General features: G+C 41.4%; 1 protein-coding gene across 2 annotated transcripts; it reads left to right on the top strand.

Moving 5' to 3' along the window:
• The first annotated feature begins 3,422 nt into the window (after positions 1–3,422).
• On the top strand, positions 3,423–23,308 carry LONRF3 (LON peptidase N-terminal domain and ring finger 3). 2 transcript variants are annotated; one of them, XM_059859696.1, is made up of 12 exons: positions 3,426–4,071; positions 5,263–5,381; positions 5,945–6,067; positions 8,238–8,393; positions 9,748–9,991; positions 10,655–10,745; positions 13,915–14,029; positions 14,436–14,557; positions 15,219–15,377; positions 16,387–16,549; positions 17,348–17,497; positions 18,215–23,308. In XM_059859696.1, the coding sequence occupies exons 1-12, from the start codon at positions 3,450–3,452 to the stop codon at positions 18,371–18,373; spliced, it is 2,223 nt and encodes a 740-aa protein (XP_059715679.1). In that variant the 5' UTR covers positions 3,426–3,449; the 3' UTR covers positions 18,374–23,308. The 2 variants fall into 2 exon arrangements, with proteins under 2 accessions (XP_059715680.1, XP_059715679.1); XM_059859697.1 differs by lacking the exon at positions 8,238–8,393 and having other exon boundaries at positions 3,423–4,071.
• The last annotated feature ends 724 nt before the right edge of the window (positions 23,309–24,032 follow it).

The raw sequence follows: 24,032 nt of genomic DNA, 5'->3' as shown, positions 1-24,032 counted from the left end.
TTCTTGCTATGAACTATTACAGCACATGCAGAGCACATGGAAATAAGAAGCCATCTGTGGCTGTATTTGTGATGTGACTTTTCACATCCCTTCTTCCACTGGAGAAGGAGCTCAGTCAGTGTGACTGGTGGTTTGGAATTTCACACTTGGGTTAGTTGTGCTTGAGAGGGGAGCAATGCAGGTTTATTGGTGGCTTTTGTGGACTCAAAGCCTGATGCAGTTTGTGGATTCAGAAGAAGGCTGAAGAATGTAGTCATGGTCTCATGCTGCTCGTTATGCCAGCCATTAACTCTTGGAAGAAGATCAGTATTGTGCTCATTGTCATTAAAAGGAAGAAATTAAACCTCCCTTTGCAGAAAAATCATACAAGGGAGATGTGTTTTGCAGAGTGAGTCACCTCCTCACTTTAACTTTTTCTGTTTAAGTAAAGGATAAATCTGTTCTTGATCTCATGAACAATGCAGGTAGGCAGGAGGGTGCTTTTTTCCTCTTTCTTTTTTTCTTTTGCCTTCTAATCAAGTACACCTCATGACCTACTGCTGCTCCAAGTCCATGAATATATGTATGAATGTATGAAAACTCTATGCTTTCAGGATGTGTTATATAAAAACACCCCAGCATATCGAGATTATCTATGATCAATTCACACAGCTGTTTTTGCTAAAAAAGTCTCTGCAGAGCCGGGCCTGATAATCAGAATCAAATATTTAGTAGTTGTTTGACTTCTAGTGAACAGTAAATTAGTATCTTGGTTTTAAAGTGTTTGGCTGTTAGTGACTGTACGGCTCACTCTGTACCTGTCACACCCCACCAAGCACTAACATTTCCCAAACACCACACATACCAGGAACTAGGAGAGGCACAGCCAGCTGGTTGCTCCCCTGAAAAAGAGGGTCACAGAGTTGTTGCCCATAGGCCATCTGTCATAAGGTCTTAACTATTTGCAGGCTTGGGATAAAGCTCTGTGTTCTGAACACTCCTTAGCACACAGCTCCCACCACGGGGAGGAGTTCATAAGCACAGCTGCTCTTTTCCCTTGAAATGTTTCAGCCGTGTCCTGCTGGTAGAAGAGAATTCCCAGAAGTGCATTTCCCAGTGCCTTTTTGAGACTCCTTTCAGTCCAGAGTGCTCAGACTGCCAGCCAGCTCTGCAGATGCTTTCATACATTGAGAATAGGAACTGTGGAAGTTCCTTGCAGAGCACAAATGCTGATTGCATTTCCTATGATAAATCTATTCCCCTTCCCTAGCTTGAATTCATGTTCTGCTAGAAACCCTCCCTGTACACCATGATTTATCTCTTTAAGTGTCTGCTATGTAACTATGTAAATACTGGTGGCGTATCTCTGATAGAGATTGTCACTGCATTGCTACTGGTAACCAGTGGTTATGTCACTTTCCCTCGCTTGAATAGGCTTTGACTCATAGTGGTTTTCAGGACAATGGTTATAAAATAACACACTGAGGGGTTGCCGAGACTGTAGTTTTGCAACTGAGACAACTATCGACCTCAAGGCTACAAGAAAGCATTTTTCTTCTTTTTCTTGAGGGTTTTGTTCTTTAATAGCATGAGATTTTCTTGCATGGAAGTTTGGAAAACAAGAGTCTATGTTAGCAAGCCAGAGCCTGGAGGGAAAACCCCACACTCCTGAGCACAAATGCTCATTCTTTCTAACTCTTCTGAAGCACTGCTTAACTGAAATTTTAAGTGCTTCACATGTCCTGCCTTTCTTTGGTTTACTTGTTGGCAGCCTGTGCCATACTTTGGATTATTGTCTGATTTAAATTATGGCAGAAAGAAGTACTGAAACCAGTGCTTATTCAATTCTTTTTCTAATTAAAGGACTTGTTTGAGAGCAGCAGTTGGATGTTAAACTTTTTCTCTCCTTTTTTTAAAGATTCAAGAACCCTAGAGACAAGGGCCAAATTTTTGGCAGATGAAAAATGTCCTCACATCACAAGAATCAAAAGACAATTGAAGGGTCTGATGGCTGTCTTCTGCTCCCAGGTACAGACCTGATTTTCTGTATAAGCATAATATTGCCTACACATGGACACAAACACCACAGAATTCGTGTGTATCATTAAAAGATAAAAATCCCGATTTTAGGCAGCTTTAAACTAATTTTTCTCTTTAAACCTAAGGTAATCTGAATTTTCTCAAGTATCCTCCCTAAACAAGGTCTTGCAAAACTCAGGTTGCCTCTCCTTTCTTTTGTCTTTTCTCCTGTCCATTCAAGCTCCACAGGCAGGGCTTGTCCCTTAATACCTACTTAGCTCACACAGTCTAAACTGGGGAGTCCAGACACTTCTGCAAGTAAGAAAATGGAAATTATTCCTACATCCTCTCTCTTGAGCTTCGTGAGGAGGCTGATTATATCAGTAATAGGATATCATCAGTAATTTCGAATTCTGCAGTGGATTTTAAGACAGTGTGAAAAGTGCTCTATATTTTTAGAACATAAGTGTATGTATACATAACATGGGCATTTCTGGTAACTGTAAATATGCATAAAGCTGCAAACAAAAAGCATTACACAACTTATTTTAGAACAGCTTATTTTCTGTAATAGCACAGGTGATTTTCTCCTTAGACTACATTTAGCACAGACAGTTACACAACTAGTGCAACTGTCTCATCTAACAAGAATTGGTGGGAACATGCAGATTGAAACGGTCAACAGAGCTGCTCTTAAATAAAACAAAGATACATCAGAGGGCATGTGCTTCTCACCCAGAATCTGGCACGGGCAAGTAGAGCTGTGCAACATGCCACACTGCAAAACTAAACAAACACAACAATGTTTTCCTTAGTTGTTCTAAAACCAGGAGTACCTGACATTAAAATAGCTTCACTACTCAGTAAATTTCCTTAAAGAGAATGATTAACTGAGGAGCTAAAAGCTCCTAGGAGGAAATGGCATTCTCGCTTTTCAAAAAATCACTTCGAGCCGATGCTTCTTTCGCATTACCGGAGGTACCAAAACACCGGGCCCTGGAGCGAATTCCGCGTCTCACCGAGGCGCCCGTGCAGACCAGCGGGTCAAACCCAACTCCGCGCCCGGTGTGCAGCGCTGAACAGCCAGGCGCCCCAGCTCTCCGTACGGCTCAGAGCCCCCCGGGCCGGGGGAAGCGCCGCCGGGACGGGGTGTCCGAGAGGGCGGAGGAGCCCTCCCGGGGGGAGCGGCGAGCACCGGAGCCGGCGCGGGGCGACCCCTCCCTGCGCGGGCCGGGCCCGACGCGTTACAAAACCGCCTGGTTTTGTAACAACCTGCGGGCGCTGCCCAATGAGCGCCGCCGCCGCCGTCACGTGCCCGGGTTTATATAAGCGGCGGCGGCGGAGCGGGGCGCTCCCGGCGCGGGGCGGCAGCAGCACCATGGGCCGGCGGGGCCGCGCCGCGCCCGCGCCTCCCGGCGTCCCGCGCCGCCCGCCGCGCTAGAGCCGCCGCTATGGGCTCGCACCTGCCGCCGCGCCCCGAGCCCCAGCTGGTGCTGCAGCTGGCGGCCGGGGCTCTGCAGGCGCAGAACTTGGAGGCGCCCGGCGGCGGCCTGGGGCCCGAGTGGCAGGTGCTGCTCGGGCGGGCGGACGCGCTGGCCTTCGGCGGGCGGCTGCACGAGGCGCTGCCGCTGTACCAGCTGGCGTCCCGCCACCAGCAGCTGCGCGCCGAGCAGCTGGAGAAGCTGGTGGAGTGCCTGGCGCAGAGCGTCCGGATGAAAGAGGGACTGCCCGCCGCTGGGCAGCCCGCGGCACCCCGCGAGTGGGACGTCTTCAGGTGCCGCAAATGCCAGGGCTTCCTCTTCGAGCCCGTTTCCTTGCCTTGCGGACACACGTTCTGCAAAAAGTGCCTGGAGAGGGACCGGGCGCCCGAGCCCCGCTGCGTCCTGTGCAAGGAGGCTGGCGGCGCGGCGGCCGGGCAGCTCCTGCGGGTCAATGTCATCCTCAGCAACCTGCTGACAAAGTGGTTCCCCTGCCAAGTGAAGGCTTCGCAGCTCCGGCACGAAGGGAACCTCCTCTACAAGGAGAAGAAGCTCCAAGCCGCCCTGCAGAAGTACAACGAAGCGGTCAGCCTAGGTAAGAGCTCCCTCCCTCCGGTGCTGGTCCCCGGCTCCGCGCCGGGGGAGCGATAACTTTCCACCGGCCGGGGCTCGCTGGCGGCCTCTCCGGCGCCTCTCGTCCCACCGAGCCCCGGGCTCGGCCGGGGATACCCCAGCGTCCGGGAGCGTGCCGGGCGCGCACTCCCTCTCGCCACCGGCTCCCCGGGCCGGGTCCTGGGGCGGGTGTCCGGAGGGCCCTGGAGGGGAGCCCCAGGGAGGGGTCTCGGCTCTTCGGCCCGCGGTGAAACTGGGTCAGGAGAGCAGCGGTTGCGTAAGCCCGAGCCTGCGGTCCGGCTCGGCTCCCCCCGGCCGGCGCCGTTGTGTAACCGGCGGAGCCGGGGGCAGCGGAGCGCCGCGCCCTGGGCATCCCGCCGCGCCCCGGGAAGGGCTCCGGGCGCGGGGATCCCCGCCGAGCACCCGCCGCGGCAGCGCCGGGGATCCGTGTCCGGGAGGCGGGCGTGTCTCGCACCCCGGACCGCCCGGCCCCGCGCTCCCTCCCCATCACCGGGAAGCGCCTGCGGAGCTGCGCAGGGAGAACTTTTGATGCGGTCCTTTACATGCGGTTTTTCCTGAGAAAAAGTGACTCACGCTGCAAGTACTAAGTAGAAGTTAAAGGCAAGGTGTTACAGGGAAGCGTTTCACTTAAATGAAAATGTTCCCAAGAAAAGTGCCCAGCGTTCTCCCAGCACAGGCTGTGTCTCGATGCTGCAGTGGGTGTAACTCGGTGATCATTGTAACCCTACCTGATTCTTATTTTCCTGTGTTTTGAGCCCTGTCATGAAAAGACCCGAATTAATCACTTAAAAACTTTGATGCTACCAATTTTGAAACTCCTCCCTACAGTATGACAGCATCCCTCCTGCTGTCTTAAATGTCTCCTGTGTGTCTCTACCAACCATCTGATCCTCAGTCAGTGCTGGTAATTTATTGTGTGAGTGTCTCAGCATTTATTTATGCAATGTTCTCTGCAGTTATATAAGACATAGCTGGCATTTTGTCTGGAGTTGCCCAAAGAGGTTTCCAGATTTAATTTAGTACATGGATGTTTTGTGGGTTTGTGCAACTTGGAAGCACCAACATGTGTTTAAAAAAAATTTAAAATTCAGGAATAAAGCTTATGTAACTAATTTTTTTTTACCTAATTAATCACTTTTTCTATTTCCTACAGCTCCAAATGACCACTTACTATATAGCAACCGGTCCCAGATTAACTCCACTTTGAAAGCTTGTGAAGATGCGTTGCACGATGCAGAAACAGCGTGCAAGCTCCAGCCATACTGGTTGAAAGTAAGTTCTGACTCCAGTTGTACTTTTTTAGAACCTTGATAGCGCCCTGAAATGGTTAGAATGGTCAGACAATGGAATCTGAGGGAGGCTTTAAGTCCTGTAACTTCTTGGACTCCTGCAATTTACAGACATTTAACCAATATATTCTTGAGCTTCCTGGGGTGAAGAAAGAGAGTGCTAGTCCTGGAGAATGAGCCATGGCTCTTATCCTTGACTTGGATGAATATCAATTTTGTGAACTCTCTAAAAAATGAATGCTAAGGACAAAATAACTGTTTTAGAAGATGGATGTAGGGGAGGTAGATATTTCCAATATCAGTTGGGCTCAGGTGCTGTGAGAATCATACTTGCATGAGTGGAAGAATATCCTGTTTATGCTTGTAGTTTTCAGGACTGTTGTGTTTAGAATCCCAAGCACTGGTGGTGTCCAGGTGTAAGACATGGTTATAGTGATTTTTTCTGTCTAACTTTTCCTTCTTCAGAAAGATCTTTTGTACTTTCACTGTGGTTTTATTGCATATTCTGTTGACAAAAGCTGCAGCTGTGGGTGTGTTTCCTTGCAGGGTCACCTAAGGAAAGGACAAGCATTAGCTAATCTGGGGAAAACAGAAGAAGCTTTAAGGGAGTTTCTGTTCTGCCTTGCTCTAGATACTGGGAACAAGACAGCCAAGTCTGAGGCACAGAAGGTGAGTTTCCTAAATCATCTGGCTCTGCACAGCCGTTTTCAGGAGCCTCTCATAAAGGAGGATACAATTTTTTTTCTTTTCCCCTCTCTCGTTACTTCAGAGAGCTTCAGGATGGAGATACAAATCCAGACTGTTGTTCACATTTAAGTAATGTATTGCTGATTTGAAGATAGGAAGGTAGCAAGAAAATATAATCAGCTGCCATTCAGTGGAAATAGTTACAGTGCTAGCATCAAAAAATTTGAAGGAAAACTGAATTGTTAATAATTGCCACCCACAGACTATTGTGATTCTCAAATTTCTAATTGATTCCTAGCCTGGCAATCTATTCCCAGTGCTGGAGTGCAGAAGAGGGGGAGTTGCTATTGAATGATGTATCAGGCCAGTGACTGGCAGAACACAACACGCAGCACTCACCAAACTCCACTTGGGAGCAGCAGCTTTCTTCCTACTGCCAGTCACACTGCCCCGGTGTCAGTGTGTGCAGGAGGAGTGGAAGAGGAAGCAGTCAACAAAGGAAGAGCAGTTTTAAAATAGTTTTTTAGGGTTGCTAATAATTAATGCTAAATTAGCAAAAAAAAATGGATCTGCAGTGAGGCTTTTCTTTCAGATGCAATTTGCAATGTGTGGGAATTCTTATATGGCTTTTTTGAATACTGCTGTTTTGCCCACCCCTCAAATCTCTGATATCCTGTAAATCAGTATTTGGACATTTGATTTTTTGTTGTTTTTATCATAGTTCAAAGGCTCAGTGTTGCAGTGATTACTTATAGCAATAAAAATATAATAGCTTTATCTTCCTTTATGGCAGGGTATTTATGCCATTCTCAATCACTGGTGGGATGGGAACGTGAGGGTTTCTATGTTTTGTAGCACATAAGGCTTTCTAAGCTCAGTAGAATTCTTACAGGAAAACTATTCACAAAGGTAACAGAATATAACCTGAATGGTTGTAGTGAAATCAAATTTCTATCTCATGGTTGAGATTTCAGCCTCTGAGGATTTTTTGTCACTGATGTTTGAGGGTTTTGTTTGCTTTTTTCCCCAGGGGCTTCCATGCAGTCTTTCATTGTCATTATGTCATGATTTGTGCTCACAGTCATGCTGGAAGACTTTCTGTGCACTAGAGCAAAAAGGCCAGAAACAAACAGATATGTTCCTGAATTCTGACTCCAAATAGCCATTTCCAAGGCATTTAATTTCTGAGCAGTGGGGCTCTGAGAAAAACTAGGCTTCTTATGACTGAAAGAATTACTTGTGCACTCATCAGACACACAGAGTTCATCCATGATGCAATATTTTACTGGGTCATTTCCAAGGCTGGTCACATAACAGTGACATACTACATTTTGCCAAATTCTTTGGGTGCAGTTGTGATTTTCTGCCTGTATTAACTGTCTGCCTGTGTTAGTTTGGACATAGTGTGATCCAGTGAAATCCTTTTTGGCTTTAAATAGAAATCTCAGCTGTCATGTGGCTTCCTCAGGCATCAGCAGGATCACCTCAGAAGTATGTTGAAATTAGTTTTTGAAGTGTGAATCTTCTATTCAGGTCTGTTTCTTTGCTTAAATATTCATCTGATAATCTATGCATTACAAGAGGCTTCAAGCTGCTACTTGAAACAGATTCACTTATTTTCTTATAGAAAATGAAAAAATGGCATTTTTCTACTGCCTACCTTTTTTGTATTCTCACATAAGTGAATTAAAAATAGCTACAGTTTACAATATTAGACACATTTACCCAGCTGATCTTGGATTAAGCCTGTGAGATGAGTGCTTTCTGTACTAGTAAACTCCCCTGAAAGATGATGTGCAGCAAAAAAAACCAAACCAAAACAACAACCCAAAAAACATTTAAGAAAGATGTTAACAACTTCTGGTGAGCCCTGTACAGCAGGACAAAGAGGACAAAGGCATGTGTGTGTCACATCACAGAGAATGGTTTATAACTCTGTGGGCTTGTTTAACTCTGAAAATGTTTCTTGCTGTCTGTTTGGCCTGTGTTGCATTAGCTCTTTCACTTTTTGTTCCTACCCTAGTTTAAAGGGCTCTTTCAATGGTTTTAACAAAATCCTGGATGCTTCTTTCAGCTGTTCCCTTACTTGCTTTTTCATTTAGAGGTTGCAAGGAAGGAACTAAGCAGTGAAGTGTTCTGTTTTATATCACAGCTTCTACTTAGTTTGTTTTCACTCATCCCGGGAAATGCTCAGGAACACTTACCCGATATCCTGCAGCTGTTGTCACATCACTCTAGATTAAAGGGGAATCTCCTAAATTCAGTGGGATCTGGAGGCACCAGCCATAACCTACAAAGGTTGCTCAAGGTAAAGATCAAGTGTGATGTGTGGTTCTTAATTTGTTGTGTGTTTTGTGTTCACATTGGGAAGCCTTCTCTCCTTTTTGCCTCTGGGAGATAGGAGGATACATTTTCTCAAATTTTTACTGAGCTTCAGAACATACAAAGCAGTGTTAACTTACTGAAGTCTCCTTATTTGCCTTTTTTCTTTAATAGAAGTCCTCTGTTCTGATAAATTTTATGTCAGAATTGAGTAGTGGAAAGGGACCTCTATAGATTGGATTTAGATACCCTCAAATGCTGTGAAATGCTAAACTCTACAGCTTCAACTTGAAATGCTAAAATCTAGAGCTTCAACCTGAGCTATAGCTGGTGATGCCAGTAATCAAGTCATTCTATACTCAGTCTCTACAATACTTAGGTGTTATTGTAGAGCTACATAAGATATGTTAGCTACTTCATAACTTTGGTTTTTCAGCTGCAGTTTTGTAAATGGTTGCAGAAGTTTACATTCATAGGTTTGTAAGGATCACTTCTGCTTCACTGAGACCTGAACTTTGGAATGGTGTTTGCATATATTGTATATTTAGGACAAAACTTGGCTAGTCCTTACAGACAGAGGTGGAGGTTTTAGCTGCTTTGTGGAGACTGATAAACACTCAGTGACATTGCCCCATGGAAAGGCTGTTAGGCTGTTCTGACAAGAAACCCTTTTGCATGACTTTCACAAAGCCATTCAAGGGACAGTTCACTCATCTTCCTGCTTGTTACACATCACAATCCACAGTGTCTGGTTTTGGGTCCATCCAGGGAGGGGATGTTACAAAGCTGACAAGTGATGTCAGTGCAGTGGCTGCTCACAGGATGTCCTGTGGCCATAGCAGGATAAACCCTGAATGGTTTATGCTCTGAGAAAGGAATCTGCCTTGCAAGAGGAAGCTCTGGGCATTTTCTCTCTTATAATTTTGTGTGTTTTTACTGCTTCCTTAAAATGAACTGAATTGTTTTGGTTTTTCTGTTGGTTGATACCATCACCATGATATAAATAATTTGCATTTTCCCATAGGTTCAGTGATAACAATATATTTAACATGAGATCTAACCACATTTCTGCCTGAATCCAGTTTCACAACCTTTGAGCTTTAAAGCCACACAAAAGGGCTAAAACCCCTCAATGGTGGGGAGGGGAAATCAAGTTTGTTGGTTGCTTGCTTTTTGGGTTTTAATTTATTTAAATTAGGATTAGCAATTCTCAAACTCTTGCTTCTTGACTTACAAAGAACTTCCTGGTGATCTATAATAATAAAGATTTTTGACAGGTTGAGTTTTTCCTTACCAAGTTGTTGGAAGATTGGTCTAATGTCAGCCCTCTCTTCACACAGGTCAATGTGGAACAGAAAAAGGGTTTTTCCATTCAAGAGGAACCAAATGTAACTACTTCTGGTAGTTTGAGGAAACCTATACAAATTACAGAGAGCAAAAAGGACTGCTCAGAGGAGGAGAACAAATTCACCTCCATGCCAGAGTCTACTTTTCTCCTCTCTGAGAAATGCAGCCTCCTGAAAAGGAAGTGCTGCTCAGAGGAGATGCGAAATGCTGAGGTGCCCTGCAAACTGATGAAGAAAGGTATGTTGAATTACAGGACAGGTTCCATGGCAGGCCACCCATGGAACCTTTTCTTCTGTAAGATTCAAACAAAGAGGAACCAAATTCCACTTTGCCTTTTATATTTTCTCTTTTGTCTAATCAAGGGATGCATGTTGTGGGGGCTTTAGAATAAAAAGTCTAAATAGGGGCAAAGAAGGTTGGGTCATGTGCTTTTCTCAGCAGAGCTCTGAGTCTTTTAAAGAACATCAGTGTTGCACATGGTGTTAGCACTTCCTATAATAATTCTAAAAGTTTAAAAGTACAAACTCAATTTGTTCTTGGTATCTGGCCTTGTTTTCATGCTGTGGGATGTATTTACAATGGTATGAGAGAAGAGTTTGTCTCACTTTAGACTTTCAGCACTAACAAAGTGTTTTGACTTTGATTGGCAATGCAAGGCCAGATTGATCCCTCTGTAAGTGGGTATAATGTGACCAAAATTAAGGGGAGATGTGCTGATTTGTGCCAAGGCTTTTGAATTTGAGGCTTTGCCTAGAAATTACTCTAATGATGCTTCATGGTTCAGTAAGTTGCAAGTATGTACAACACACATTTAAATATCAGATGCTGGTGTAAATACATGAGATGGCATTGTGCTTGCATGGTTCTGTTCAACTGTTTTTTTCTTTTTCTTATTGATAGACATAGCTGATATTAGGGAAAATAGTACTGGACAGCATATTCCATTTGAAGTTGTGGATCCATCAGATTTGGACTGCTCCCTGTGTATGAGGTGTGTTCTTTTCTCACAGATATCTCTGGCTTTCCAGCTGTATCTTCCTCCCTTTTATGACCTAGAGATTTTCTAGTTTGCTTGGTACTTATTTTTGCCTGTGACATGAAATTAGCTTTGACTGTGCTTTTTACTCCAGTGATGCATTTCTAGACCTTTGGTTCTGAGCACTGTTGATGAATGGGCACTCTTTGATCTTCTCTGGGCTAGTGATTGCTTTGGAAAGGGCACACAAAGTCACGTGGGGGGTTAAGCATGTTAGAGAAGGTGTCTGAAAGATTTGCTCTCACCACTGACACCCACCCAGCCACTGCCACAGTGCATAAACCCACAGTTGTCACCTGGGAATTTGTGGAGTTGTTTGTCAGAAAAGCATAAAATACCTAAAGATACCACATCCAGTGAATATTCTGAGTTTGCATGTGAAGTACTGTGTTGCTGCTATTGCAATAGGAGGATCTTGTGAGTAAGCAAGAGTGTCTTTAACTCTTGCTTTAAGAGATGTGTTCCTCACTTTACTGAGGCAGTCACTCTGTTTGCTTGAAGATTTCTTGTTCCAGTAGAGAAAATTGTTATTAATAAAATAGCAGTTATTCTTGGGAACAGCAATGGCTTAGTAAATCAAGTAGGAGTTGTCAACTGTACCTCTTTTACCACTTGTTTTGTACAAAACACTTTCACTTTGGCAAATACATTATATGGGGGGGGGGGTTGGTGGCTCAGAAATATTGGGAAGGTGTTTCACTTGCTGCAGTGGGTGTTGCTTAGGTTGTTTGGTTTTTTTAATTACCCAGATTTATCTATAATTCATGTTGGGGTTGGTTTTGCACAATATTTTAAAATCTTAAATAGCAGATAGCCTCTTTAGGGATTTACTTCTGAAGGCTTGTGTTTTGAGAAACCTGGATTTTGTTGTTTGTATGCAGAGGAGGAGGTTTCAATTTGTTTCAGACAAACTGAAAGCTTTGAGGACCAACTGCTGTATTGTCTGATTTGCTTCTGCTTGGAATAAATCAGATCTGCCCCCTCTCCCTCTGCCTGTCTACAGCTGAAATATGTTCCAAAAGTTTGTGCAGCTGTCAAAACACTCAATAGTGCAAAGAGCAAAACTTTCCTCTAACAGAAAGCCACACAATTAGTCTTAAATGGTTTGGTGATTCTGCTTGTTTATCATTGTGTCCACAAACCATTTTTCAGATGTTTTAAATAAAATTAATCAATCCTACTTTCTTATCCTCTGTTAAATCAGAAACAGCCAGACTACAATACATTTGTAAAGGAATTAGCCCAAGGATTACTGTTTCCCTTATAGAATAGAGGATGGTGTAGGTGCTGTGCCTGGAATTGTAGTCCTAAATACAAGCTTTGCCTTCAGAAGGATGTTGGCTTTGCAACATCACTGCACAAGGAGGGCTTGTGCTCAGGAAAGATCTCCTAAGATCTTTCTGGTTATTTATGCAGACCCATTGTAATTACTTCCTGCCATGTTCTTCAGAAGCCTTTTGGGGTTTTGGTTCCTGAGTGCTTTGGACTAATTACCCAGTAACCTACTGACCTGCTCACAATTAACTGCAGGAGCTGTTATTAACCTGTTTGTCTGATGGAGTGGCAAAAATGTTATTGATCTACTTTTGCTCCAGCAGCAAGCAGAAAATACAAAGTAGTCAAAGCAAGGTACTAGTGAGAAAAGGAAGGAGTGTTATTCCACGGTGTCTGTGTTACAGTAGCTCAAAATAATGTCATGACAAGTCTTGGTGTGTAGTATTCCGTTCTGCAAGTCATGGAGCTTGTCCAAGTCCTCTTAGAGTTCTTAGGAAAAGCTGCTGCTGGCTTTTGTGAGAGCTAGGGCAGGCTCAGGAATCTTAAGAGGAGTATCTTGTCTTCATGCTGTGTTTCAGATGAAGTCAGTCCCTACCAAATAATTACATATGCAATGCTGTGCTTACTGGAACGTGGGGTAGAATTCAGTGTTTCACATAGTTTAAGGGAGGTTTCTGTTCATGAAACAGTTAACAAGTGTCTTCAATTACACCATCAAGTTGCAATAAGATAGGTGTGGCATTTTAGATACTATTTCATATGTTCCATTGCTTAAATGTCAATGTTTTTAGTAACTAATGACATTTAATGAGCTCTCTATAGCAGTCTTGTTAAAAGCCAATTGCATTCTTAAATACACTCATCTTGTCAAAGATGCTAATAAACATGGGTTTAGGTATTTTAATTTCCACATGTTTAACAGAACATGGTGTACTGTTTTGATAAACTAATACTTTTAAGAAAAATTATTAATTCACTTAAATCATAATGAGACTAGTATTTAAGACCTTAAAATGTTCAGACAGTATGTTATAAAATATAGTATATTCCAGACAATTTAGTTTCTAGATTTGAATTGTTTTTATTTTTAAAAAAAAACTTCTGTTATTTACATCTCCTTAAGGTATTGACAAGGAAACATGACTTTGCAGTATTGCATAATCATAATGAGGAAAAAAATCTTTAAATGAAAATAACTGTAATAGAGGTGCTTGAAATGGGTAAAGAATAGGTACCATGATACTTTGAATACCTGGCCTTATATATTTAAATATTCTTCCAGATAAAACATGAACCTCCTGTCACTCATTTCCAGAAAAGCAGTCCCTTGAAGGTTAAAAACTCTATTTAAAAAAATACCCATTAAAGCTGGCAATAATAGAATCATGCCAAGTCCCAGTTTATTGTAATTACTCATGTGGGCTATTACTGCAAGTAGGTGTTTTGTGTTTAGCTCTACACACACAAGTGATCACAAAATTTCAGTAGTAGTTGTGGAAGTATTGCTCAATTTCGTTAGTGAACTCAGATGGTCCAACTTCTGGGTCTGTTTATTGCTCACACAGAGGAAAATTAAATGCTGGCTTGTTGGAAGTTTGTGACAATATTGTCCCTCACATTCACTGAAGTCAGAGTTCATGGGCTGCCTTTCATGTTGGGTGGCTATAACAAAGTCTGTAGGCTAAATAAATACAAAAGTTGGCTGAAGAAATTAAAAGCAAGAAGCGACTTTATCTCTGTAGTAGTCAGTAGTTTAGTGAATAAATTCAGCTTTTTTTGGTAGCAACTTTTTTCTTATGCTTTAGTACACGATATTGTTGTCTTTTTGCTCTTGGATTTTCCAATCCAGGCTCTTCTATGAACCTGTCACTACACCTTGTGGACACACCTTCTGTCTCAAATGTCTGGAGAGATGCCTGGATCACAACCCAAAATGTCCTCTGTGCAAGGAAGGGCTCTCAGAGGTAATACTTGGATTTTTTCAGAATAAGTTCAAGTGCAAGTGATAGGAACCACTTCACCTTCAGACAGCCTTGATATTTCCCAACACGAAATAAGTATTACATAACTCAGGAAGAATGTGAATTTTAAAATGCTCCTGTGAGTTGCCAAGCATGGCTAGTCTCTGTTCAAACCTTAGGACCAGGACTGTACTTAGAAAATCTGTAGGTGATTTTTTGCTTTCCAGATTTCCTAAATGAATGTCTGTAACACAGGGAATAGTTAAAAAAACAACTCTTCAGTGGCAAGTTTGACAGATGGTAGAATCACAGACATCAGGAGATGGGGGTAATGGTGATGCCCTTTGCACAGGCACCATACTCTGAAGTGCTGGATGTTCTAACTGCTTTGTGTGTGTTCTTACTGCAGTGCTTGGCTATGAGGAAATACTGTAAAACTGTGCTAATGGAGGAGCTAATAGCCAGATATCTTCCAGAAGAACTCACTGAAAGGAGAAAGATTTATGAAGAGGAAATAGCAGAGCTTTCCAAGTACGTAATCCATTTATGTAAAATCCCATCTCTAATTCTGCTGCTGTTGGCTGTGAGTGGCTCTGGCTGCTGTGGAACATGAGCAGAGATGCTGATGGAGCTTCTTTCTCTGTACCATGTGATTTCAGAGAGCAGGGTCCAGGGGAAACTGTGCTTGAGTGAGCATAAAAACTAGACACTGTGCTAAAGAATAAAGAGAAGTAGAAGAAATCCAGAAGTTGCTTTATAAACAAAGTACAAAGCAATGTGTCTGCTTTCAGTGGACCTCTATAAAAGGCACAGAGTGAGAAGCACTCTGGAATATACTGGATAGGGAAGAAATGGGATTAAGGGAAATAAATAAGAGCAGCATTAGAGATCCAATAATGCTTTCACAAACAAATCCAGAAAGCTTAATGAAAAAATTGTCTGCTATTAAGTGGTATATAATTTTCTAGAGTGTTTAGTCAGTTAAAGGGAAAATAATTTTAGCTTTTACCATTCCATTAAGAATGAAATTAAGCTTTTACCAATAATTCTATCTTCCTTTATTCCATTAAGAATTTTATTCTAAAAATGCTATAACTTCTATTTAAAGATGTCATAATCTTAAAGAATATGAGCCTTATGTGTCAGTAGTTTGGTGAAGCATCCTATCCGATTTCTCCTTTCTTTCTTACAGCCTAAATAAGAATGTTCCCATATTTGTGTGCACCATGGCCTATCCTACAGTGCCCTGTCCTCTGCACATCTTCGAGCCGTGCTACCGGCTGATGATCCGCAGGTGCATGGAGACGGGCACCAGGCAGTTTGGGATGTGCATCAGCGACCCTGTCAAGGGGTGAGTGAAGAGCTTGGACCATCTGAGGTACCCTCTTAGTCTGGAGCCAGTGGAGACGTGCAGAAAGGTCCATGGCTGTAATATCTGTGGTAGCTTTCCAGTAGAGAAAGTTTCTTCCTAATCATGCAGGTTAAAGTTTCCTCCTGATCATGCAGGTTGAGGAGACAGAAGTTTTTCTCTTGAGGACTTGGATTCTGACTAATGTGATGGTCTGTTCTCTCAAAACACTCAGAACTGAATGTGTGTCACATGTGACTGAGCTGCAGAGCTCCTGTAATACATGAAAAAAAGTGTATTTTTCTCCTGCTTTTAAATCTGCCGACTGTTTTGGCCCAAGAAATCAAAATGGACTAAATTTCCTTAAATTATAGTATATGTTTATATCCTTTGTATGTTTATAGTGGAGGCTGCAGAGGTATAACAGGACCTTTGTAAGGACTGTCTGAGCATTTACATTGAGTCATTCACAGTCAGTCTTAGGTAATTTGATTTCAATGTTTGACTCTATTTAGCTTTTCTTCCTTTTTTTTATGCTATAAACTTACTGGGTATGTATATTCTGTGAAAAGTATGATTTGCAGAAAATACCCACCTGCAAAGAATAATCTACTGAAATTGTGCAAAAACGTTTTTCTTCATAGATTTCCTAGTCCTTTCTTAATGCTAATATTCTGAATTGCACTTGTCCTTCTGTACAAACTGACTGAACGTATTAGGATTATGGAGAAAGTTTGCTTCTGATCTGTGTATCTTTCTGTTTCATAAGATGTTTCCTGTATTCCAAAACATCCAGTTAGCATTAATCAGATTAGACAGTCTGAATCTTCCTGATAGTTTTGCAAACAATTGTGGAATAATTTGAACTACAGCAGGTCAGTGCTATGAACAATAGAAATGAGCTGACATTGGTAAATACGTTTGTGGCAGGCACTGGCTGTATGGCAGCTCTGTGGAACTCAGGGTGGAGAGAATAAGATTTGTTTACTTGCTTTTGTTCTGATTTCAATAGGTTTGCAGATTATGGCTGCATTCTGGAGATAAGAAATGTTGAATTCTTTGCTGATGGTCGCTCTGTTGTGGACAGCATTGGCAAGAGGAGATTTAAGGTGATCCAGCACAGCCAGCGTGATGGATATAATACAGCAGACATTGAGTACATTGAGGATCAAAAGGTAAATCCAGAAATATTTCATTTAAACCATATTACATGTGAAATTCTAAGCATGCATGTTTTTAGTGAGATTTTTTTTGTAGATGTTTCTAAAAAAACAAATTTGTGGTACTTAGTAACTGCTCATGGTTAAGGTGGGACACACACTAGTTAGCATGAGCTTGCACACACACTGCCCAGGTACTGGAGGTATTTATCAGAGGACCAGACTAAGTGAATCCAGGATGACATCTTACTGCTCTTCTAGGCAGAATAACTGCAGTTTATAAGAGGGTGGAGGGGGAACCCTATACCATTTGTATGGAAGCCAATTTAAAAATCCCTATTTGGGTAAGAAGCAGCAGGATTGGGTGCACCATACCCTTCAAAATTGCTTGCATTAATTCTTAAGAGCTTTTGGTATGTAATGGGAAGATAAAAATGTCTACTCTGAGGCACTACTGATTTATTTTTTTTTTAAAAGAGCTTTGCACAATCTTTTTTTCCTGTTTTTGTGCGCTATTTGTATAAAGGTTTTTTCATGTGAAAATCCAGAAACTGCAAATTCTACAAATAAATATTTTTGGTTTAGAATACAGGCAAAGTGAAGAATTTGGATAGTGGAGAAGGGGATAGTCATCAGAAGGGGAAACCCCAAATGAGTTCTCACTATTTATTCCAGAACTCTTTTGGCAGACTTTTTTTTTTTTTTTTTTTTTTTTTCCTTTTCCTTCCCCTACCCAATCCTGAAAATCCTATGCCTTCCCCAACATGCAGCCTGAACTAACAGTAACCTTCCCCCTCTCATTTCTCATTCCAGGTGCAAGGACAGGAGTATGCTGCATTACTTGTTCTCCATGACTCTGTCTATGATCAGGCCTACACGTGGTTTAACTCCCTCAAGCAAGCACTCAAAAGTCGAATTCTCAGTCATTTTGGTCCAATGCCAGCTAAGGATCCTGACCCACAGGTATCCACAATCAGTGGCTTATGTAACTTTTAGGGACAGAAATAGCTGGGATATCCGATAAGCTGGCAGGCATTGTGTTTTAAGATGAAAATATGAATACTCTGCATTTACCCCATGTAAGCTGAGCCTCTAAATTCCGTTGCCACACACCAGTGGTAGCACAGTTGCAAAGAAAAAGTTCATATTTAATGTTGATAACTTTCTGAGACTATTTATCTCACTGCAGTAATCCCAGGAGCCTGAACTGCCTTTTTGCCTGCTCTACTTCCCCAGTTAAATGACTGAGAGTAAATAGGCAACTGGACACTTTCACTTTTGAAAAAGGACTGCAAACTGTGGGGGACTGCAAATGGTGGGGTCCTAAAACAACAGAATGTAACAAGAGCTAAATATGAGGTACTGTCATAAAGAAGAGAGAAGGAATCCCAAAGATCTGGGTCAGTGATAATATGGGAAAAAAATAGATTAAAAAAAATCCAGAAGGTCCAGCCTGTAAATTGCTGCTAGTTATAGAAATGCATCCTATTTTAACATTCTGTTTTTAGGGAAGGTGCCACTTGTTTGTAACCCATTTCAGGCCAGCCAGTAATCACAAGCCATTAGGCTGGCAGTGAAATAATCCACTTGCTACATTGCTATCAACAACTGTGTTTTTAGAGTTAAATCCTCAAAGTCAGCACCTGACTCCTAATTTCTATTTTTCCCCCCTGCCTGCAGGCAAACCCCAACGGGCCAGCCTGGTGCTGGTGGGTCCTGGCTGTGCTCCCCCTGGAGAACCGAGCCCAGCTGCCCTTCCTGGCCATGCAGTCGCTCCGGGAGCGCCTGAGCGGCATCCGGCGCGTGCTGAGCTTCATGGCGCGCGCCCGGGCGCGGTGACGGCGACAGCCGAGCTGGGCAGGCTCCCAGGCTGCACGCTGCCCCGTGGGACTCCAGCTAACTGCAATAATGTCTTACAGATTTGAGTCTGTCAGGATGCCTCAAGCCCTGAGTTTCAAAGAGAATGACTTCTAAAAGAGCAGGGGATGTTTATGGATACTTTGATAGTTTCCGTTCGGAGCTGAGACGAGTATTCAGGCACTGCACTGCTAAATTCATAACAAATGCGACAGAACAAAAAGTGATCTTGTTTGCCATAAACCTTTTAAAAATCGTAAGGGTTTTTTTTAATTTATTTTATTTTTATTATTAAGTGGATAAAGGATAAACTGTGCAGTTTAATGTGAAGCAGAAATAATAAGGTTAATGCGTTATTTCAGTGAACTGCAAAGTCTTTTATTCAAATGGTTCAGGTTTTATATAGCATTGTGTAAAATAATGTTCACGACTTCTGTTTGATAATTTATTTTTGCACTTTTTTTTTTTTGTTTTAAAATGTATATTATTTATGTGTTCATTCACTAAAGGAAAGTGAGCTGCTCTATTTATAGTGGTTTTACCCTGTATTTATGACTGGGGACAAAAATGATGATTCTTGCAGTGCACAAGCAACTGCTTTGACAATTTTTCAGTTATTTGTGTTCAAATATTTTGAATGTTTTTCTACTCATCCCTAGTTCTGCTGTAGCTTAAGAATGCCCCCAAAACATCCTGCCTTGAAGTCTTTGAATACAGAGATTGTCTGAGTTAATTCAAGCACAGCTGTTGAAGGTTCATCCTATGCTTGTGGAGAGGTTCCTGATACAACCAAACAGTCAAGCACCTGCTTAAGCTTGTGTTTATGTGCTTGGGTAAATTCAAGTTGATGGTTGATGTCAGTGGGAATTGACCATAGTGGTGACAGAAGGATCTAACCCCTAATATTTCACAGTTGAATAACTTGAAGTTGAATTTATATCTGAACTCTTTCTTGCAAAAATGGACAATGGCTACAACCAACTGCGAAGAAAGAGCTGCAATATCTGGAAAGTGGCTTATCCTAGAGAAAACTGGAAGTACTGGTGTCATTTCATTGTAGGTTAATACATAGATTTTTATTTTTTTTCATCAACTCTTGTTGCTGTTAAGATGAGTTTTATTTCTTTTGACTCTTTGGTGGGGTTTGGCTTTGGAGTGTGTGTATGGGAGGGGGAGGGGGGAGTTATTTTGAACTGTAGGACTGAGAGGGTAGATTGTGTCACATAAGAAGGAATATGTTGTAATAAATGCTATTTATTTCACCCCAATCTTCAGGTTTCTCTTAGCTTCAAATCTCTACCCAGCCATTGCTTTTCTCTTAAGAGATTGGGTAGTGTTGCTAATAATAGTTATCTCCCAAGGAAGGCAAGTGAATTTTAGCATGATTACTTGTAGCTATAAAGCAGGTAAAAATAGGGCAGAAATGAGAACAGGAAGTATCTTGGTTTTGATTTTTTTTTTTTTTAATCAACAGTTCATATACTTGTTTTGCTACTTGTATTGCTTATAGTGTACCACTTTCTGGGACTGCTCTTGCCTCCATCTGATTTTGACTTTCACTGATTTCAATGTGAGCAAAACTGGGCCTTTATTCTAAGCTACTGTTTTCCCTTTCAGTGGCAAAAACCAGAATGAAGTGAGAATGTTATGGAATGCTATAAATTTCTTTGGGTTTTTTTATGCAGGATAGCACTCTGCCATTTCATGCCTTTATGAAAAAAATGCAGTAGGATTTAATGTAACTTTTCTGCATGTTTTTCCATTATCTCATCAGAAATATTTGTTAGTTAAAAGTAGTTTCCATAAAGCTACCTTTGTTCCCCTTTTGTTAAATTCTGTAGAACTTTTTTATAAGGGTACCAAAGAAACAAATGGAAGACAAACATGTTTGACCCTTGTGGTGCACATGGAATCTGTATCCTGTTTGCATTGAGCTACTTTGGAAATGCTGGAACTTCCTTCCATGCTGCTGGATTGCTGCACTTCCTCCATGAGTGGTATTTGGCATGCTATAAAAAAATGTATAAAAGCACCTACATCTTCTGAACAGTACCAAGTGAGTGTGGCTGACACCTGCTATGGCATTTTGTGGTCATAAGTCAACAAAGTGATTTCTACTTGTTTGGAAGTGAAGCTGCATTAAATGCAATTTTTCCACAAACCATTATGTACTATTGCAGAGCATAAGTGTCTCATATTGCTCCCACAGGAAAAAAGCTTCCACTTTTGTTACTCTTATCTGTGAGAAAAGGAGCTTAAATACCTAATTTAAACTGTTTTCTCACTGGTGTAATTATTTTTTTATCCTGCACGCTGTGTCTTCTACATACTCATTCTGCCTATTTTGTTGTTTTAGAAAAGATGTCATGGAAAGACTCCTTGATTTTAAAGATGAATATTGTCTTTTCTGTTAGCCTTGAGTAAAGCTGCCAGAATTTCCAAGCAGAGACTTGTGTACATGCCCTGCATTGTGAGCACCCAGTGCATTTGTTGCAGCCTGGAAACACTGGACCTACTGCATGTCATGCAAACAGGTGACCTGCATGCACAGCAAATCAAAATTCCATCTCTACAGGTACAGTAGCATTCTTGCTGGGGCTGCTCTATGGCCACACATCCTAGATTAATGGTTAAGGTCTGCAAAGTCCATCAGAAATGAAAACCAGTACTAAGATACATGCTAGGGAACACAAACCTGTCCAGGAAAAACTGGACAAGGAGTACCCTTAGCCTTCATGACGTTGAGATGGTAAAGTTTCAGTAATGATGTTTAAAATAACAAAATCTAGGTTTGCCACACTGCCACTGATTTTTTCAGTTGCATAAATAAGTATAAGGATATAAATGCAACATTTATCGCAGGCATGAATAAACAGCTGAACAGATTTAAAAATACCTTCAGTTTAATTATAGAAATAGCATTGATCAGATAAATACTAATTGGGGGAATATTTTATTTAAGCTGCTCACATTTTTCTAGACACAAACCCAGTTTTATAACCAGTCTTGCTCACCTGCTAAAAACAAAAAAACCAACAAACCAAATTATGACTTAAACTTGCCTTTCCTGTGTGGTCAGAAGTATTGATTAATTGTTGTAGGGGCACAGGTAATGCACAGGCTGCTTAGACAGCAGTTCAGTAGTTTTAATAATGAAATGAAAAATGGTGTCATAGGCCTTTATGCTCAGTCTTGAGTGACATTCTGGTGTTAGCTGTAAAAGTTCCTCTTGCTTTTTTTCTGTAATTACTTTAAGTGCTGCTATCTGCCATGACAATGTAGCAATAAGAGATACCAGCTGTCAGACGTGTGGCTCGCCGTCCTTCTGTCCTGCACCACTGCTCACTGACAGAACACCTCAAGCATGGATTCATTAATCCAAAGATTGTTTAAATCTTAAAAAAAAAAAAAAAAAAAAAAGTGGATTAGGATGTAGCAGATCTGTGTTAATCTGTGCTGTAGAGAAAGAGCTTCATAGAGTTGAGTTCTGGTTTAGATTAGAGTTAAGCTCTGGTTTAGATGGTCTTTTCACTGAGTCATAAAATCCCAGGTTGGAAGGGACCTCAAGGATCAGCTGGTCCAACTTTTCTTGGCAAAAGCATGGTCTAGACAAGGATGGTCCAGCAGGCTATCCAGCCAGATCTTACAAGTGTCCAATGTTGGGAAATCCAACACTTCCCTGGGAAGATTACTCCAATGGCTGATTGTTCTTGTTGTGAAATTTTTTTTTAATGATTTCTACTTGGTGCTGAAGTTTTACTGGTGTTTAAATCAATGACAGGAGTTGTATTTAAATGCAATGTTTAGGAATGGGAGAACATGTTCACAAACACTTATTTAAAAAAGAAAGTGAAAATTATCTATAGGGGTTTTGTGCATAAAAACCCCATGGACCTGTATGCACTTAGAGTAGTGCTCCCCATTTCCCCCAAGTCCTACATCAGATGAACACAATCCCTCTTTTCAACCCCTGCTTAGTTCTCATTTAATTCACAACTGAAACTGTAACTAGTGCAGCATGTAGTTTAGGAGCTGGGGTTTATTTCCAAAGCCCAGTAAATCACTTGAAGTCTTATGGCAATAGCAAAATGGTAGTTTGAGCAAAGTCACTCTCTTGAAACACTTTGCTAAATAAATATTGTCTGAAAGAAGAAAGAAACTAATCTGCTTAGACAGGATTAAAATGGTGGATAATAAAAACCTGAACTATTACGTTGACTTACTCATCCAGGTATCATGTGAAGTGCTTACTGATGGTGGATTTTCATAAGGTCTAAAGTAACCCTCACATAGAAGTGCCTGTATTCTGTTATTGCCATTCTTGAGCTTTTTAATAGTCATAGCCATATATTTTATAAATATGAAACATATGCAGCTTTTAATCTTTACATTCAGTTTGCAGAACAAAGGTTTACAGAGCAGAAGTGTAGCAAAAACAATGTAATAGCTTCTATAATTCCCTGATGAGGAACGGGAGAAGTACAAAAATGAGGAGCAAAAGACTATCTGTGTAAGATGTCTTAATTTGGAACCATATACTTGTCCAATTTAATTCCATCAAGCTATGTGGTTACAAGAGTGCCAGAAATATATCTATCAAGCCATTTTAAATAAAATGTTTTGTGGACTTGTATATTCCATTTGTTTGTAAAACATCCTTTTGTGCACTGTAATGAACTTGAAATGAAACTTAAGTTATACTCTCATATCACTGGACAGAATACTGTTCAGCTACCTCTACATAAGTTTGAAGTAATTTGTTTTTTTCCAGATTTGTTTGCATTGTCATATAAAATATATTTTAAAAAATCATAGTCCAAAGAACCTGTATGTGTTTGTAGATGTACTTATAACTATGTTGTACCAACAAAGTCTGTGTGGAGAGTTGTTTCCTAATTAAAATTTTTGTCTTCTTTACTCTTTGGCTTGCATAACAACTACATAGGAAAACAAATATTCCAGGGGAGCTGCTTTTTGCAGGTCTTTTAGATAAAGGAACAAAGAACAGCTCCTCTATCCTGCAGTCACACAATAACACTTGAAGTCAAGAAGCCAAACCATAGAAATTAAGTTGTTCAAACCTCAGATGTTGTAAAAGAGGACAGCAGGTGCTGCTGGTTTTTTGGGGGGGGTTTTGGGCTTGGTTTTATTTCCCCTCCTCTCTTCCTTTGTTGCTGTGGTAAAGTAAAAAGGATGGGAGCTGAAGAAAGCCTGGCTTACTGCACTACCCTGCACTTCTGTGGGCTTTGGTTCCTCTGCTGCATTACTATTTGCTTTACAGGTTGCTGTGATTTAAACCTGTGCCCCAGGATACCTTTTCATGTACTGTCTGAGGCAGGAGTGCATCCCAGCCACATTTAAGCTGTCTGTGTGGTGATGAAAGGACTATTTTCAGTGATGAACACTTCAGAAGTTCCATAGGGCTATCAAACTCAACTCCACAGAGAAAGCCAGGGAATGCCTTTATTCATGAACCTAATACTAAGAGTTTATTCTACAAAAAATATGAAGATTTGAGTTGGTTTTGCAAGTTACATATGTATGAGCTGCTTCCTTTGCCTTGTCGTTTAAGCAAGTTGTAGCATGCTTGTGACTTGCTGCCTGAGCCCCAGCCACTGCTGGGGTCAGAGGTTGCCTTGCT

Source organism: Haemorhous mexicanus, chromosome 14, assembly GCF_027477595.1.
Source record: "Haemorhous mexicanus isolate bHaeMex1 chromosome 14, bHaeMex1.pri, whole genome shotgun sequence".
Classification (NCBI taxonomy): domain Eukaryota; kingdom Metazoa; phylum Chordata; class Aves; order Passeriformes; family Fringillidae; genus Haemorhous; species Haemorhous mexicanus.
Note: the sequence above shows the minus strand (reverse complement) of the source record. Positions and strands in the feature narration are given on the sequence as shown.

Coding starts and splice junctions, on each gene's coding strand:
- LONRF3 (XM_059859696.1), top strand. CDS start 3,450: ATGGGCTCGCACCTGCCGCCGCGCCCCGAGCCCCAGCTGGTGCTGCAG. Junction 8,394..9,747: donor ACCTACAAAGGTTGCTCAAG/GTAAAGATCAAG, acceptor CTCTTCACACAG/GTCAATGTGGAACAGAAAAA. Junction 9,992..10,654: donor CTGCAAACTGATGAAGAAAG/GTATGTTGAATT, acceptor TCTTATTGATAG/ACATAGCTGATATTAGGGAA.